Source organism: Anoplopoma fimbria, chromosome 1 (genome assembly GCF_027596085.1).
Source record: "Anoplopoma fimbria isolate UVic2021 breed Golden Eagle Sablefish chromosome 1, Afim_UVic_2022, whole genome shotgun sequence".
Lineage (NCBI taxonomy): Eukaryota > Metazoa > Chordata > Actinopteri > Perciformes > Anoplopomatidae > Anoplopoma > Anoplopoma fimbria.
This window is the reverse complement of record NC_072449.1, coordinates 17,257,462-17,275,182: the sequence shown is the minus strand read 5'-3', so window position 1 is coordinate 17,275,182 and position 17,721 is coordinate 17,257,462. Positions and strand designations below refer to the sequence as shown.

At 40.5% G+C, this 17,721-nt stretch overlaps 1 protein-coding gene across 1 annotated transcript in view; it reads left to right on the top strand.

Moving 5' to 3' along the window:
- LOC129092624 (cGMP-inhibited 3',5'-cyclic phosphodiesterase 3A-like) overlaps nucleotides 1-17,457 on the top strand; it is a 40,531-nt gene extending 23,074 nt beyond the window's left edge. Inside the window, exons 3-16 of the mRNA XM_054600635.1 lie at nucleotides 7,499-7,744; nucleotides 10,077-10,222; nucleotides 10,310-10,428; nucleotides 10,774-11,017; nucleotides 11,301-11,377; nucleotides 11,614-11,810; nucleotides 12,174-12,311; nucleotides 12,728-12,839; nucleotides 13,365-13,472; nucleotides 13,721-13,920; nucleotides 14,134-14,337; nucleotides 14,549-14,710; nucleotides 16,193-16,454; nucleotides 17,141-17,457. Of these exons, the coding sequence (XP_054456610.1) occupies nucleotides 7,499-7,744; nucleotides 10,077-10,222; nucleotides 10,310-10,428; nucleotides 10,774-11,017; nucleotides 11,301-11,377; nucleotides 11,614-11,810; nucleotides 12,174-12,311; nucleotides 12,728-12,839; nucleotides 13,365-13,472; nucleotides 13,721-13,920; nucleotides 14,134-14,337; nucleotides 14,549-14,710; nucleotides 16,193-16,454; nucleotides 17,141-17,457 (2,532 nt within the window). The remainder of the gene's footprint in view (nucleotides 1-7,498; nucleotides 7,745-10,076; nucleotides 10,223-10,309; nucleotides 10,429-10,773; nucleotides 11,018-11,300; nucleotides 11,378-11,613; nucleotides 11,811-12,173; nucleotides 12,312-12,727; nucleotides 12,840-13,364; nucleotides 13,473-13,720; nucleotides 13,921-14,133; nucleotides 14,338-14,548; nucleotides 14,711-16,192; nucleotides 16,455-17,140) is intronic.
- The last annotated feature ends 264 nt before the right edge of the window (nucleotides 17,458-17,721 follow it).

The following is a 17,721-nucleotide window of genomic DNA, read 5'->3' as shown; positions in this document are numbered from 1 at the left end:
AGTCACTTTGATCTTTGTCCCGATGTATCTTAGCAACCAAGTATTTTCAATACAGCTGATTTCAATGTACTGCAGGTCCATCCCTGAACCACCAGTGAACATTTGCAATTGGCAGATGCAGAGGTAGGGGCGGGTGAGAGGACAGAGGGAGGTTCATGAAGCAGCAGAGGAGAGGAGAGAGAGAGGAAGTGTGTGTGGACTACATTATTGAAATGTCAGTTGCTTTGGATTGAGATTCTTACGACTGTGACATTTCAACAAGGGTTAAAAGAAGGACAGAGAGTATAAAGCTTCTGTATCATATCTATAGGAATCTAGATAGCAAGATCAGGATTGAGCGGTTGTGTTTAAAACGAACACGAATGATGCAGAGAAGGCACTCAGCAAGTATCATGGGATGCCATCAGGACAATACACACACTCCCAAACAGGTACAGTACTGGTTTAACTGGAGTCTCTCTACCTTTAGTCTTGGTGTATGTGCTCTGTGTACATGTGCATGCGCTTGGTCTGTGTGCACATGTGTGTGCAGGAAAAAGAGAGCCATTTAATCAGTGATGATTAGATTGTTTAAATAGGACAACTTGAAGCAATGTCTAAATTAAGCTTCTTGAGTTTTTAGGTCAATTACGCATGCGAGAGACTGGTGTTCGTAAGCAGGAGAGTGAAGCCACTGTGGAGAGATCCAGTGTCACTCTTATTCTATTTGTTCAGCAGCATGTCCTATAAGGGTGGATGTGTTTATAGATGTGTGTTATCTCAAACCAACACAGTGGTTTGCATTGTTTCATTATCTTCAACTCAGACTTGAAGAACAATTCCATCAATATCTATTGATTTTGCGTTAGCACCACCTTTACACATTGTGAAGATGGGAGACAGGTAGATTTATTGCAAAATGAAGAACAATTGGTAGTGTCTGGCGTTCATACATCTTGACCAGCTCAGACAGCACATACTCACCTCATCATTGTTACCAAATCAATAGATATATTTGTTAATGATTAATAGCAACTGTGAGGCGCTCCTGTAATCATCCTCCTGTATCCAGAACATGAACTTGGCCTCTGGCATGTTTGGTTGGCTACTACTGCTTCAGCATTAATAATAAAGCAGCGAGAGGTGTGAAAGCTTTCTCCTTATTTTTCTTTTTTTTTTTCTGTACGGTTGGTGTAATAGTACAGAAACAATGGGCAGCTCCTCACTGTAGTGCTGTATTTACAGTTGTTGTAGATTAGTCTGTGGAGGAGCTCAGCTGGGCTGCTCGAGTGAGCTGTTCTCTTTTTCACTTGACTGGCCATGGCCTGCCTGTGGACTCAGCTCCTCTCTCTCTCTCTCTCTCTCTGCCCATCACTCTCTTTCTCTATCTCTCTCTGTCGCTCTTTATCTCTCTGTCTCTGCTCTCACCATCTGCCTTTATGCCTGATCTGCCTACATATCTCCTAACTGTTTCTCAGTAGAGGGCTGGGAGATGGGGGTAGAGAGGGAAAACTGAAATAGTGGGGAAAGGGGAAAAGGCAAATATGAGAAGAAGGGAGAGGGGATATAGGAAACTGGAGGATAATAATTGCAAGAGGGAGAGAGAGAGAGAGAGAGAGAGAGAGAGAAGGGGGTGATAATAGCATAGACATACATTTGTGCTCAAAGGGAATAGTCCAATAGTGTGCGTGGTTCAGGCATGATGACTGGAATCAAAACAGCATATTAAATGTGTGAGTTGTCTTCCAGTCAGATTGAGTTTTTTGTGCTAGGTTGTCTTTTAAAATATCAAATAATTAGGTCATTCAATAAAGAAAAAAAACATTATAAAGGAGATTTCAGGTGATGAATGATTTTGATCACTGCTACTTTCTTACTTTTCTTAGCTAAAAACAATCTAATGCACTCTAATTAGATTGAATAGTCCAGCATTAACTGTTATAAAGCTGTTTTTAGATGTATGGGAACTATATTGACTCAATATTATGGTCATTATGTAATGTACATACACTTTGAAGGTGTGACCACATTTTGTATGAATCCATTTAAATCCACAACCTTACTCTGAATGGATATTTGTTTACCTTTAACACTGATGATGTTATGTGGTTTTGACTAGAGATCCAAATCAGTGGTCCTATTTCTGGGAACTTGTACAGAGATCCAGTTTAACTTATCTGTGTTCATCATCATAGACCAGTGTTTAATGTTGTCTTCTGTAACAGTGCACTGCATTTGTTGAGGGATTATGACCCATCTTTCTGTGCACAGCATGTACTATATTACTCTGAAAGCCTGACAGAGTCCCAAGGGGCAATTCTGGTACACGCGTGTGTGTGTGTGTGTGTGTGTGTGTGTGTGTGTGTGTGTGTGTGTGTGTGTGTGTGTGTGTGTGTGTGTGTGTGTGTGTGTGTGTGTGTGTGTGTGTGTGTTATGTGTGTGTATACACTCATCTGTGCACACTGTTGATTTACTCATTGACCATCGCTCCGCCTGCTGTGTCCTGTGGGCCTTTATGCTGGGAGGAATCGATAATTCTTCCCCGCCTTGCCTCTCCGCTGTGTCTCTACCAGAACGGTGCTCTGTAATACTCCATCTGCTCAAATGCTTATACATGTTTCACTGAATGAGCATGCAAATGTACACATATACTGTAGGCTTGTTCTTTTTTTTTTATTCTTATTATTTTTGATATTCTCAAATATCAGAAATCTAACAGTGTACAAAAACAGCTGCAACACACACACACACACACACACACACACACACACACACACACACACACACACACACACACACACACACACACACACACACACACACACACACACACACACACATTCATGCTCCCTCTATCTCCCTCTCTCCCTGACATTAGCTGAACAGAGACCATTACTGCCAGGTAATGGGTAAATGTCACAATAGCAGGATGTCATAAAGCTCTGGAGTGGTCTAATGGGTTTTGTTCAGGTTGAGGTGACACATGCACACTCGCACATACAGACACGCGCTCTTCCTGGAAACTATCTTCCTGGGTGCTTGATGCATTTACTCATCACATCACAGGTCTGAGCTGTGACATGTTTGAATAGCTAATACAATCTGTTTAAGGAAGCAAATTATGAGAGTCATCTGACACTTTGTTTGAAGACGGGGGTGGTTCTGCTGTCGTTACATTTTAGGTTTTCACTTTTACTCCACCTGCACTTCTTTTTCTACCTTAAAGTAAGCCCAGAGATAGATATATATGTACAGAAAAGTGATAGAGTAGGTTAAGTGAGAAGTCAAATAGAGAGAATAAGTAAACTTATAGGCTCAGTATGAGAAACCCCTGAATGACAACTGAAGTGAAAAAGTTAGGCACAGATACAAGCAGAGAGCCAAAAGCAGAGGTTGCTGCCAGTTGCCAAGCCTAGTAGCCTCGGGAGGCAGGCAGATGGGAGAGTGAAGGCTTATGGACGGAGTGATCATGTGAGCTTTTTTGCTTCATGTGTTGGCACAGTGGGGGACAGAAGGATGCAGGAGGAGAGCTAGTTTGAATGTGTCTATAAACCCACCCTAGCAAACCGCCATTGTTCCATGAGGTTTCCTAATATGTCCGTTTCAAAACGTTTTCATTTTACATTTAGAGCACTTTATTTTTGGTTGCCATTTGCTTTCCTTAAGGTGTCAAGAGTAAAGACAGTTACATTAGTGGAGATATCTACTGTACCAGTCAAAAGTTTGGACACACCTTCTCATTCAATGTTTTTTCTTTATTTTTTTTTTTTTTTTTTCTACATTGTAGATTGATATTGAAGACATCCAAACTATGAAGGAACACATATGGAATTATGTGGTAAACAAACAAATGCTCAACAAACCAGAATATGTTTTATATTTTAGATTCTTCAAAGTAGTTGAATGAGAAGGTGTGTCCAAACTTTTGACTGGTACTGTATATTAATCCAAATACAAGTCTACCTTAAACTTGAGACATTAACACACATCCCTGTTGTTGGATGGGGCTGGGTATTGAACCAACTGAAATGTGTCTGTAGCCCTGAGTACTAAAAACTGGCATCGAATGTGTGGTTAATTTGTAATCTTGTTGACATATCAGATCAGATAGTTCCTGAATTAAAGCTATTGTTGGTAACTTTATTAAGAATAACTTTTTGTCACTCATTGGTTGTTTTTCCTTTAATGTGATGGAATCTTGCAAATTCCATTAGGAGCTTTGAAAAGAGGCAGAGTAGTACATTTCTTTTTTTTGCCTTAAATAAAACATTTCTTTATTTGTCTCAATGTAAGTTATCAAAAAAGTTTATGTGTTGGTGATGAGACTTGGCTATTGTTTCATCGCTTGTATCGACAATCAATATCCGCCGCTGGTGTTTGGCTGAAGATAGAGGTTGCCTGTCCCTATAGTAAAACTTTAACTTCCTCGTCCTGTCACTGCCAGTCATTCTCAAGATTATTTTAAACATTCAAAAAGCTTTATGATCGTATCTTGAAGAGTCCACACCACAGGCATAAGTGGGAGAACCACTACTTTAAAAAAATATCTTAGAATGGCAAATAAGCATAAAAACTGTCTGATCCGCCACGAGTTTGACAGCATTGTTTTATAACACAGTTCATCCAGGGTTCAGTTGGGAGACACAGCTCAGCTGACTCTTACAAAGTTCACTCACCTCCAACTCTCTTCGTCGGTGTCTCTTTTATGTTACCAAATGGTGTTTTTCTTTAATTGTTTTCACCAATTCCACAGAAGATAAAGCTGAATTTCAATTTCAGTTATTTTACAGTCAATCAAGTATTTTTGTTCTTGCAGAGTTTATTTTGTTTTGTTTGGGGGATGGGTTAGGGTAAGGGTTACCTATTGACACTGCTTTGATCTCTAATTGTGTAGTTTGCTGTATCCAACCTTATTCAGTTGTTGAGTTGTGTCCCTTTAGGACTAAAAAAGAATCAGCGCAGTTGATGAAAATAGGTTGTCATGTGTAGGATGTTATAAAGTCTTTGTTGTAACACTAATATTCTGCTCTGTCGGCTTTAATACATCCTAAAAACATATTTAACTCATTGCTGACAACTGTGACACAAACTTGTGTCCATTCATTATAACTGATTTTAACTTTATATGGCTGTTTATGTGGCTTACAGTGGGGGAAATAATTATTTGATCCCTTGCCGATTTTGTAAGTTTGCCCACTGACAAAGAAATTAACGATCTATAATTGTTATGGTAGGTTTATTTTAACAGTGAGAGACAGAATATAAAAAAAACAATCCAGAAAATCACATTATATAAAAGTTATAAATTGATTTGCATTTGATTGAGTGAAATAAGTATTTGAGCCCCTACCAACCAGCAAGAATTCTGGCTCCCACATACTGGTTAGATTAGTCCTTTCACTTTAAGAAAGTACTCTGAATCTCACCTTGTTACCTGTATGAAAGACATCTGTCTCAATTCATTACCTGTATAAAAGACACCTGTCCACAGAATCAATCAATCAGATTCCAACTTCTCCACCATGGGCAAGACCAAAGAGCTGTCTAAGGACGTCAGGGAAAAGATTATAGACCTGCACAAGGCTGGAATGGGCTACAAGACCATCGGAAAGCAGCTTGGTGAGAAGGAGACAACTGTTGGTGCGATTATTCGGAAATGGAAGAAACACAAAATGACCATCAATCGCCCTCGGTCTGAGGCTCCACGCAAGATCTCGCCTCGTGGGGTATCGATGATCATGAGAAAGGTTCGGGATCAGCCCAGAACTACACGGGAGGAACTTGTTAATGATCTCAAGACAGCTGGGACCACAGTCACCAAGAAAACCATTGGTAACACACTACGCCGTAATGGATTAAAATCCTGCAGCGCCTGCAAGGTCCCCCTGCTCAAGAAGGCACATGTACAGGCCCGTCTGAAGTTTGCCAATGAACAACTGAATGATTCAGAGAATGCTTGGGAGAAGGTAATGTGGTCAGATGAGACCAAAATCGAGCTATTTGGCATGAACTCAACTCGCCGTGTTTGGAGGAAGAGAAATGCTGATTATAACCCCAAGAACACCATCCCCACCGTCAAGCATGGAGGTGGAAACATTATGCTTTGGGGGTGTTTCTCTGCTAAGGGGACAGGACGACTTCACCGCATCGAGGGGAGGATGGACGGGGCCAAGTACCGTGAAATATTGGGCGACAACCTCCTTCCCTCAGCCAGGACACTGAACATGGGTCGTGGATGGGTCTTCCAGCACGACAATGACCCAAAACATACGGCCAAGGCAACAAAGGAGTGGCTCAAGAACAAGCACATTAAGGTCATGGAGTGGCCTAGCCAGTCTCCGGACCTTAATCCCATAGAAAATCTGTGGAGGGAGCTGAAGCTTAGAGTTGCCAAGCGACAGCCTCGAAACCTTCAGGATTTGGAGAAGATCTGCAAAGAGGAGTGGACCAAAATCCCTCCTGAGATGTGCGCAAACCTGGTGACCAACTACAAGAAGCGTCTGACCTCTGTGCTTGCCAACAACGGTTTCTCCACCAAGTACTGAGTCATGTTTTGTTAGGGGATCAAATACTTATTTCACTCGATCAAATGCAAATCAATTTCTAACTTTTATATAATGTGATTTTCTGGATTTTTTTTTGATATTCTGTCTCTCAATGTTAAAATAAACCTACCATAACAATTATAGATCGTTCATTTCTTTTTCAGTGGGCAAACTTACAAAATCGGCAAGGGATCAAATAATTATTTCCCCCACTGTATATATATTGTAAAGGTATATACATTTGTGTGTGATTACCTGTGTTTCACAGTGTCTGGAAATTGATTATAAGCTTAAGAGGAGCTGATTAGCACATTGTGACATTAACGTTGGAATCCATTACTGAAACCTAACATGGTTGACCTTCGACATAGATGAGCCTTGGGCTTATCAGTCAATATGATAAAACAGTGACAGCTAAATGTAGGCAGTAGGGGTAGCCTGGGAGTGGGGGGTGTTTTTCTTAATAGGAATATCATATATCATAGAATGTCTTTTAATTATGTTTTGTCATTACTAACCTCTACACGTTCACACATTTAGCCATTATGCTACTAGCTTTCTTTTTCTATCACATTTTAAGCCTTTTACATCACATGACCAAGCACAGTATGTCATAGGGAGTTCCTTCAAGGGCCATAAAATGTTTAATTTAGTATATAGACAGATGCTCACACACACACACACACACACACACACACACACACACACACACACACACACACACACACACACACACACACACACACACACACACACACACACAGTTCATGTGCCATCTCCAGTACACACACACACACACACACAGACACACACTCAAACATATCCTCTTTCTCTCTCAGGTATAAAGATAAAGAAGCTGTGTGCGTCAGTGTTGTGTGACGTTTGTTCACCGCATCATCATTGCATTACACTAGAGAAGATGAACAAAGAATGATTATCTCATTCTCAATCTCTTCCTCTCTTCTTTTCTCCAGTCTTCGGGCACAAGTGTGGTAGTGGACATTGCAGTGATGGGCGAGGCCCACGGTCTGATCTCAGACCTGTTGGCCGACCCCTCGCTGCCCCCTAACACCTGCAGCTCTCTGAAGGCCGTCAGCAGCCTCCTCAGCACCCAGATCAGCCTCCAGCCGCTCCACCGGCCTCGCCTCCCTGCAGACCCGTACACCTTCTCTGACTCTGAGGAGGGGCCAGAAAAAGCAGAGAGACTGGCCATTCCAAAGGTAAATGTTTGTCTTCCTTAAAAAAGGGTTTTTGTTCATTCTTTTGTCTTTGGTTAAGTGTTTGAAATCATTTACAATTGCTGAACCCCAATTTCAAATTCCGATTATGTAAGGATCGGAATTAGAAATTCACTCACCAGCTAATAAGAAGCATCGATTGCCCCAAGACTGATTGTAAGAATTACAGTACTTGTGCTCAATCACATCTATGGAATTTTGTATAAAGCTGATTAATACAGACTGGAAAATCAACCTGAGCGTCAGGACCCCCGAAATGAACCCCAAATAAATCTGAGGCGTCACAAGATGAACGAAAAGATAAGAAACAAGAAATATTTGTTTTGCTTTTTTCTTCTTGTTTAATTACAAATATGCTCTCACCTCCCCAAGCCTCTACATTGCTCATATTAAATAACCATAATAATAAATAAGAGACAAGAGTAATCCTTATATTTAGCATTGCACTACTATGACATTGTCAGACTCACATTTGACTAGAAAAATACAAAATCAATGCAGCAGTGTGTGCCTCTAATGTAGCTAACAATGACGCACAGGCTTCCAGAGGGCTTTTTAATGTTTTACAAGGCTAGTGCATAAAAAAAGTGTGTGTGCACTTAAGGCGGCAAGGAAACTAAATAAAGCGTGTGATGCAATGCAGGATAGCCCACCAGGAAAGTGACAAGCAGCTTTAACACTGCCTGGGTGCACTCAAATGCTCGACCCATGTAGTGAAACTCAATGAGATACTGTCTCATCTTAGCTCATTGGAGATTTGTGAGTCTGCATGAAGCAATGGTTAACGTTGGTGATTCAGTTTACTAGTGTTGCCCTGTTCTATAGCTCTGAACTAAGGACAGAAATTGCAATGTTGATAACTGAGGTGAATTTGTTTCTCCCGTTTGACTTAACGGGGCAGCAAAACACTTTGTTTCATTTCTTGTTGAATCCGGGCAATAATTTGGCTTTCATTTGATTTAACTCCAGCAGTTCTGGCTATTTGTCAAGTTTATTACAGCTCCCAAAAAATTAAACACAATTCTGGTGCACAGATTTGTCTTTATAACATCTCATATTACAGCCACACATTTCCCGAAGCATTCTATAGTGATTTATATTTATTGTGCTATCGTAAGGGCATAAAGAGACTTTATGTAAAAACGTCCAATATGACATGCAGCAATCCATCACAGCCAACATCAAGTGATCTGATATTATTGTCAGCTACATCATTGCATAATGATGCTGTGAAGATGTTTCAGATCTGCCCTTAAAGCTGCATTCCTTCACAGTTATAAAAATCACAATGTGTGTAATGTTTGCCTAAGAAGTGAACAGACAAAGAAGGATGGAAATGCTTTCCTTTCGTAGAAAAAGTTAAATCCTCTACTGCCCTCTATAGTCCTGTGTGTGTTTGGTGTGTGTGTGTGTATGTGTGAGAGAGAGAGAGAGAGAGAGAGAGAGAGAGAGAGAGACATTAGATATATTGACACCACAGGGTAAACAAGCGCCTGTTTTCTACTTTCCATTTAGTCACTTACATACTTTTGAAAAACAGGAATGGGCTGGAAGAACAAATACGGCATCCTTCTAGTTTGATGTGTTTTATGGAGTAGAAAATGGGGCAAAACAGCTGCTCTCCGGAAAATAAAGCTCTTTATATTGGTTAAAACCTGTTCCTGAAGCTGAAGTGTCTCTTTAAGTAGTAGAGCAATATTTGTGAGATACTGTATATGCCTTTCTTTTCCTAATGTTCTAATTAGTCTCTTGCTGTGCAAACTATGTGTGACTTTTAGGGATTTTCAACTTTGTTATGGTTATAGAGTAAATATTAACCGAGCCTGTCCTTCTCAAATCATTTTTGTTTAGAACATGAAACAAGATCCCACCTTAAATATTTTGGAAACAATGATAGAAAATTACACCGTTGCAGCATATATTGTGATATACTGTATATAAGAATGTTGTCAAATTAACAATATTTGCTTTATAGATACAAATACTATGAAACTGTTTCAAAACATCCTAATGGGACACAACATTGTGTTTTTTGTGAATTTTAAACGAGTAGAGGGTTATCAAGAGTTCTAATGATTCCAAAAAAATGAATGTATATTGGGGAATTGGAGCAGATGTGAAAAGACAACAAGTGAGAAATTTAAACTGTTAATGCTAACTGTACTCAAATATATGTTCAACTTTAGTTCAACGTATCATAAAATATACTTTTCATACAAACACACAGAAAAGGCGTATCTTTTATAGTTTCCAAAAAGGTGCAAATTTTAATAGTTTTTGATTGCAAACATGTGTTTGTTTATCTTTAATACAGCGTCTAAGACGGAGTCTGCCCCCAGGATTGCTTAGGAGAATTTCGTCAACTTGGACCACGACCACCTCAGCTACAGGGCTGCCTACCTTAGAGCCGGGCCCTGTACGCCGAGACCGCTCAGCCAGCATCAAACACACCCCAGACAGGTAAGTCTCACTCACTCACACAGTACAATCAACAGGACTACAATATTTTTTAACTGTAACAATTATGGTTTTCTTACATTAAAACAGTGAATCCTGGAACAACTCAGTGATGATGACCATCTCAAAGAGTCGCTCCATGTCTGCCTCCTATGCTGCTGCCCCAATCACCTCCAACCACGTCTACAGCAAACCACTAGGAAGACCGGGTGTGTGTGTGTGTGTGTGTGTGTGTGTGTGTGTGTGTGTGTGTGTGTGTGTGTGTGTGTGTGTGTGTGTGTGTGTGTGTGTGTGTGTGTGTGTGTGTGTGTGTGTGTGTGTGTGTATGCTTATCTACTTAACACACTGAGACAACCTGAGTATGTTGAGTATGATACATGGGTAAAAGACATCCTTGTTTACACTAGTTCTAAAATGGAGTCATTTTTACTAAAGAAAATTCTTCTCAGCTCAACTATTCACTGCACATATTTCAAATAAAGATTGAAGACAAGTATCAAGAGCAAATCACACAAAGACTGAAACATTGGCATCATCATAGCTCTCTCTTTCAGGTTTCCCCCCCTCCAACGTATCACCTCTAGGCTCTCCGTGCCCGTCTCCTCCCCTCCAGGGCACCCCTGTCTCCAGCCCTACCATCAAAACATGCTCAGTGCAGCTTCCTGAGCCGTCTGGGCCCCTGACAGAACGAGCCCCTGGCTCTGTGGTCCACAAGAGCCACCACAGAGCCTTAACTCACAGTCAGAGCGCCCCGAGCTCCACCACCCCTCACTGGCGGCCTCCATCACTCTGCGGCAGGTAACGTACATCCAATCGCATACTGAATCATTTCTCCTGTTACATTTTGATGAGCAGTTATAAATATACAGTTCAAGTTCACAATTATTGTAACGGGGTTTTAAAAGCATCTGTTTATGTGTGTGTAGATGAGTATTTGTGTAAGAATGGGGGAAATGAGTCACATCATCAGTCTGTGCTTGGGGGACAGGACTTGTTTTGATTAATAGATGAGAGAGAACGATCTGGATGGACTAGAATATCCTCTGAATGGGTTGGTGTATCTCTGCTCTCTTTCCATCAGCTGTGGCAGGCCGTTCAACAATCGACTAAACCACAGGGTAGAATCTGTCGACAAGGGGGACAGAATACCCAATCCAGGTAAACGGGTAACAAGTACAGCCTCTGATAGCAGCCTATGAGTGTGATATACAAGAAAATGCTTCCAGAATTTACCCTGCTTGTTGAATAAAGACTATTCTTCCATCCTAGTTTCTAAATTTATAATTCTATTCAGTCATACTAACATTCTCCACAACTGCCCTCATTGCATCTTTGTTTAACCGTCAACATGGTTACATCAAAAAGCATGTCTAACATGTGTAATGTCTCCCCAGATGAGCGTGCCGTAGCTTCTTCGGACTATGACAGCACCTACGACAGCACCTATGAGACCAACCACAGTGACAGCAGTGACTTTGCACAGAATGAGGAGGAGGTAGAGGGAGGCAAGAAGCTGACTGAAGCAAGGGAAGGTTGCAGGGAGTATCTGGCAGAGGGCATCGTTCTTCACCCACTCCTGCCATCACCAGAGGTAGAGTAATCAGAGAGGCTTGATTTGGTAAAGGGAGCAAAGTCTGTTATCTTTTATGTGCTTTAATGTGCTTTAAATCCATCCAAAGACAAGGAGAAAAAAGAACACTAATTATATATTTTGATTAGGATTATTTTTACAATGATTTATCCAATGTTAGTAGGTATGAATACTGCTCAATGAACACACTTTTTATTTTGAAAAAGCTTTAAAAATGCTGGAAACCAAGCAGTGTTATAATGTATATCTAAAGATTGAATTGAGCCACGACCTAAACCCGTCGTTGAGCATCAAACTGTGGTGACATAAAAGTTATTTTACTGTACTTGAAGTATCTTTCTGACCTCTCCTCTTACCTGATAGGACAAACCAATCTTGGCCGAGGAGCCTTTAGCATCGCCAGCGCTGGAGCCTATGATGAGTCAACTCAACAACTGGAACTTTCCCATTTTCAGTCTTGTGGAGAAGACTAATGGCAAGACAGGCTGCATCCTCAGTCAGGTAAGCACTAATTAGTGAAGAAATGTTGAAACCAAGATGGCATTTATGTAATGAAAACACATTAAATACTGTTTCTATTAAAATGATTTCATATTGATGGAAATGTTTACATGTATGGTATTAACAGCTTAATGTGGTAGTGATATCAGCTGTCAGTGCATGGAATGGGAAAACTGGATTTGTATTTTAACCCTGCAGCCTCAATAACGCTAGAAAATTAAATCAAAAATCTCCAGACATCCAGTGTTGACTAAGATATCATCAGTTCCAGAAACAATGTTGTGTTAGCAGATACAAGTAATTTCTACAACAAAAGGTGTGCTCTGGAATGGGAAGTGATTCGACCTAGTTTCACATCTGAACCTCTACAAAGATTAGATCTGACTCACAGTGGGTTTCTTCATGTTCTATCCCAGGTTTCCTACAAGCTCTTTGAGGACACAGGTCTATTTGAGACCTTCAGAATTCCTGTACAAGAGTTCATGAACTACTTCCATGCTTTGGAGAACGGATACAGGGTCATTCCTTGTGAGTAGAAGATCTCTATTTTCTTCAAATTCTTCAAGTGAAAAATATTGATACCAAGCATTACCTTTATCTGCCACAAGGGGGATGCATTGTCATAGTATTTGACAATTAGTAACAGCAGGCCTGTTATATATCTGATTGTTTACAGTTTTCAGGAATATCAAGTATCCTGATGGTGCTTAATATCTGAAGATGATCATATCTATTTAGCTTCAGTGTTTGTGTCAATTCATATTGAAACCAAAGATTTAGTTGACAGGTAGAGCTTTTAAAATATTTTACAGCATCTAAAATTTCCCAGAAATTAGATCTTTATTAAAAGGCAGAAGGCCATTACTTTAGCTATGATATATTCATTGTCTGGGAGGGGCTTAGTTTATAGTTTTTTTTTCCAGTTTACACTTCAGAATTTAAAAATAACATGGTAAAAAAAGAATGTTTAAAACCGCTCCACCTGGGATTTGATCACAGCTGTCTCACTGCACTCCACTGGTGTGGATAAGCATTTCATTTTACTCTCCACAGATCACAACCGGATCCATGCCACTGATGTGCTACATGCTGTTTGGTACCTCACCACTCAGCCTGTACCAGGCCTACCCAACCTGCTGACTGAGAATGGGATACACACTGGTGAGGATGTTTGATACATATAGTGTAAGAAAAAGAAAAAAATATCCCTCTCTGATATCACTATCTGATAAAGTCATAAAGTGCCCCCAAAAATAATTAGATAAAATTCACAGAGGAAGCTATAAAAACGAACAAAAATTTCAAGTCCAACAAAACAAGGTTGTACAGCAGCTAATGAGGTAGCAGCATTTGCGTAAAGAGCACCATCAGTAACTGGGGAGTGTGCTGTGTTTTGTATTTGCCAGTAGACTCAGAGAATGGCATTACACCTGGTGCCACAGGCTTCCTGGTGTCCAAGATGAACTCTGTGCTGGAGGACGGCTATGGCTCTCTGGCTGGCCTTATCCCTGGCCTGGAGCTCATGGCTCTGTATGTAGCTGCCGCCATGCACGACTATGACCATCCTGGAAGAACCAACGCCTTTCTAGTAGCTACTAGTGCACCACAGGTAAATGAGTGCGGCAGCATAAATGTTTACAATAAGAGCTCATTTTAGATGACATGAAGAAGAGTATTTATATTCTGCAGTGTATGTACCAACCAACAACCAAAAGAACAATAAGCTCAACCACTATAAGACAGCAATTCACAACCAATACTGCACAACCAATGCCAAGACTGGATATTTGTTTCATTTTTTTCCTCTGACCTTCCACTGTAGGCTCTTCTCTACAATGATCGTTCAGTCTTGGAAAATCACCATGCAGCTTCAGCGTGGAACCTTTTCATGTCTCGACCTGAGTTTAACTTCCTTGCCAACCTTGAACATGTGGAGTTCAAGCGCTTCCGCTTCTTAGTCATTGAAGCCATTCTGGCCACCGACCTCAAAAAGCACTTTGACTTCCTTGCAGAGTTTAATGCAAAGGTAAAACTAAAAGTGACCATCCATCATATATCTGCAATAATTGTCTGTTCTCAGCTCCTTTTATTCAATTTGTTCTGTTTCTGTAATAAAAAAAGTATTTTTTCCCAGATAGTCAGAAACTACAGCTGACAATCAATCAGTGGGGAGTTCTGGACAATCCATAGCTGTGGTTTTCTTTTTTACACAATCCTTCCTGTGCACATCTCTCCAGGTGGGTGATGAAGGGGTGTCTGGTATTGATTGGACCAACGAAAACGACCGATTGCTGGTGTGCCAGATGTGCATCAAGCTGGCTGATGTCAACGGGCCGCTGAAGTGCAAGGAGCTGCACCTGCAGTGGACAGAGGGGATTGTCAACGAGTTCTACGAACAAGTATGCTTAGAAATCTTCCTCAAAATCTCACTTTAAAAGTTATTAGCATTTAAAACAGACTGGTGCTGTGTCTGTTCAAGGCGTGGCCGTAACAAGCCGATTGCTTGGCTCCTAGCATTGCTAATTTCAGGGCTGTCAGGGGGCAACCAATGAAGGCAACGAGCACTGGCAAAGAACAAGGCCGTTCGGACCGTGTGCTGTTCGGAGCGGGACGATTGCTTGGCCCCCTTAAGAAAAATACTGTCTCTCATTTTGCCATGATGACACACATACAGACCGACAAGCTGAAAACAATACTAGGAATGTGGCTGGAAAAGACATCTTAGGGTTTTATTAATAAAGATTTAACAGTCAAGAACTCCTTGTATGTACTAAATCATGACTGTGTGGGAGTGGTTTGATCAGATTTGATTGATAGTGACAAAACAACCCTAAAACTGTTATTCTGAAAATATTTGAAAATGCTGCTAAATATAGAGATGTTATTGTGATGGTCCAATGCTCCTAAGAGGCAATTCATCTTTTTGCTCATTTCTTCCACAGTGAGGTCAGGGTCAGCTGCATAATAGCACCTCTGCAGATGATAGTGATTAACTTTTTCTGCTCAGGGACCCTTCAGCAAGTGCTTTATGTGTGCAACTGAATGTTCCCTTTGAACAGAAATAGAATAGTCAGAAGACTTGCCTACTGGATTGGACTGATTTTTTTTTGAGCATACTGCAGACGGACACCTGCACCACTTTAACATTAAAAACATTAGCAATTTCTGATTCTGATAAACCATTTCCTCTCACTTCCCCCTCTATACATATACTGTATACACACACACACACACACACATACACACACACACACACACACACACACACACACACACACACACACACACACACACACACACACACACACACACACACACACACACACACACCTGAACCATAAGTGCAGTCACAATATATGAAAGTACAATAGAAGCCACATCAGACACTGCAGCATAAACCACAGCCACATGGAGCTGTTATTATCAATATATATGTGTCAAAACAAGCAAAGCAGAGATTTAGAAAAAATAAAGAGGAAAAACACAAAATGGCCATCATGTAAGAACAAAGTCACTTCAAACATATCTCAAAAACCTTTTAAAGAAGTTCAATTGTGCCTGAGCTTAACAAGCAAAGTGTTGTAAAGTCTGCAAGTCATAACCATAAAGGCTGTCAATAATCTTTTTGAATTAATTCAACTGCCTTTATTTTTATGCTTTCTTACTGGTAATTATTTATTTTGTAAACAACAATTTGAATATTCAGCTCACTAACAAAGCTGACATAGAGGACTATTTTTGTACAATTTTTGTAATGAATTTATCAGGTCGGCATCTCATCATTATAAAATATAATGATTGTGTATGTTCCATTTTCCAGCACATTGACAGTTTATCATGTCTCTGCTTCTCACATATTTGCCATGTTTTCACCCTTCCAGGGTGACGAAGAAGCAAACCTGGGCCTCCCCATCAGCCCGTTCATGGACCGCTCCGCTCCGCAGCTCGCTAAACTACAGGAGTCGTTCATCACTCACATAGTGGGACCTCTGTGCTCATCCTATGACTCCGCTGCTCTTATGCCGGGACACTGGGTTGACCCACCTGAGGGAGAGACCGAGCCAGAAGAGGAGAAGGAGGGAAACGATACAGAAGAGGAGGATACGGCAGATGAGGACACATCAACAAGTTCTGATACCTCCCGTATGACAACCTCTTAATAATTAATGTAGCAAAAATAGACTTGGAAATAATGGCAACAGAGATTCTAACTATGAAACTGGCAGTGGTTGTTATATAGCTAACAATCTGAATGACCCATTTGAATAAATAGTTTTACATTTTGGGGAATACACTTATTCACTTTCTTACTGAGATTTAGATTAAAATATTGATGACTCATATATTTCTGTGATAAAATGATGTTGTACCCAGGAGACGGTTGGCTTAGCTTAGTTTAGAATAAAGCTTGGAAACAGTTGGAAATAGCTAGCCTTAACCTGTTCAAGGTAAAAAAAAAAATCTGCCTACCAGTGCTGCTAAACTTAAAAATAAAAGTTTGTCTAATATTTTTTCTTCAAACTGTAAAAAACAAAATAATATTTTTGTCTTGCTGTCAATGTGATGTTGCAAGGCAACAGCGTAACATTTAGGTTTGTGTATGTTTTACACGGCAAATTTTCTAAACTTTTGACAGAGTCAATCAAGCTGTTTTACCTTGTCTGCATTGAGTTGGATTATAAACTGTGAACAGGCTCTTGGCTGTAGCTTCATATTTAATATGCAGACATCAGAGTCTAAAAATAATTTTATCTAACTCTTGGCAAGAAAGTAACCTTATGGCCAACTATCCCACAATTTTGTCTAACTGTTGACTTTGTGTCTTTCAGAGCAAAGAGAAACCAAAAAGGTGAGCAGGAGCAAAGTCTTTTGCCAGATAACACAGCATCTTCTGGAAAACCATGAAATGTGGAAAAGAGTCATTGCTGCCGAGGTCAAGGAAGAGGCTCAGAGAGAGGAACCGAACTGCATCGGCAGCCCTACGGATCCTATCACAGCCATTCATGAGGAAGAGGAGGAGTTGGCAAGCAAAGAGGAGGAGTCGATTGACGGTCTTGATGAAAGGGAAGAGGTGCCAGCTATAGAGGAAGAAGAAATCCTTCTGCAATCAGAGACTTCAGGGGAAAAAGAGGAGGATCCAGAGTGATATTAGGAACTCTGACCTCCTCTTATAACAAAGAATCTGAACGTTGTCTAAAAAAAATGTTTGTTTCTTTCCTAACTAAACTCTTGATATGGTAGCCAGCACAGCACTTCGACACAACACTGTAGAAGATTTTTTGGGTAATATGTGCCTAACAAAAAACTGGGAGGACAGGGATGATGCATGCCCAGTTCATCTGATGAGAAGAGAGAGGTGAGATGAGCAAAAGATAATGTGACACAGAGTAGTAGAAGTAGAAGAAGAAAA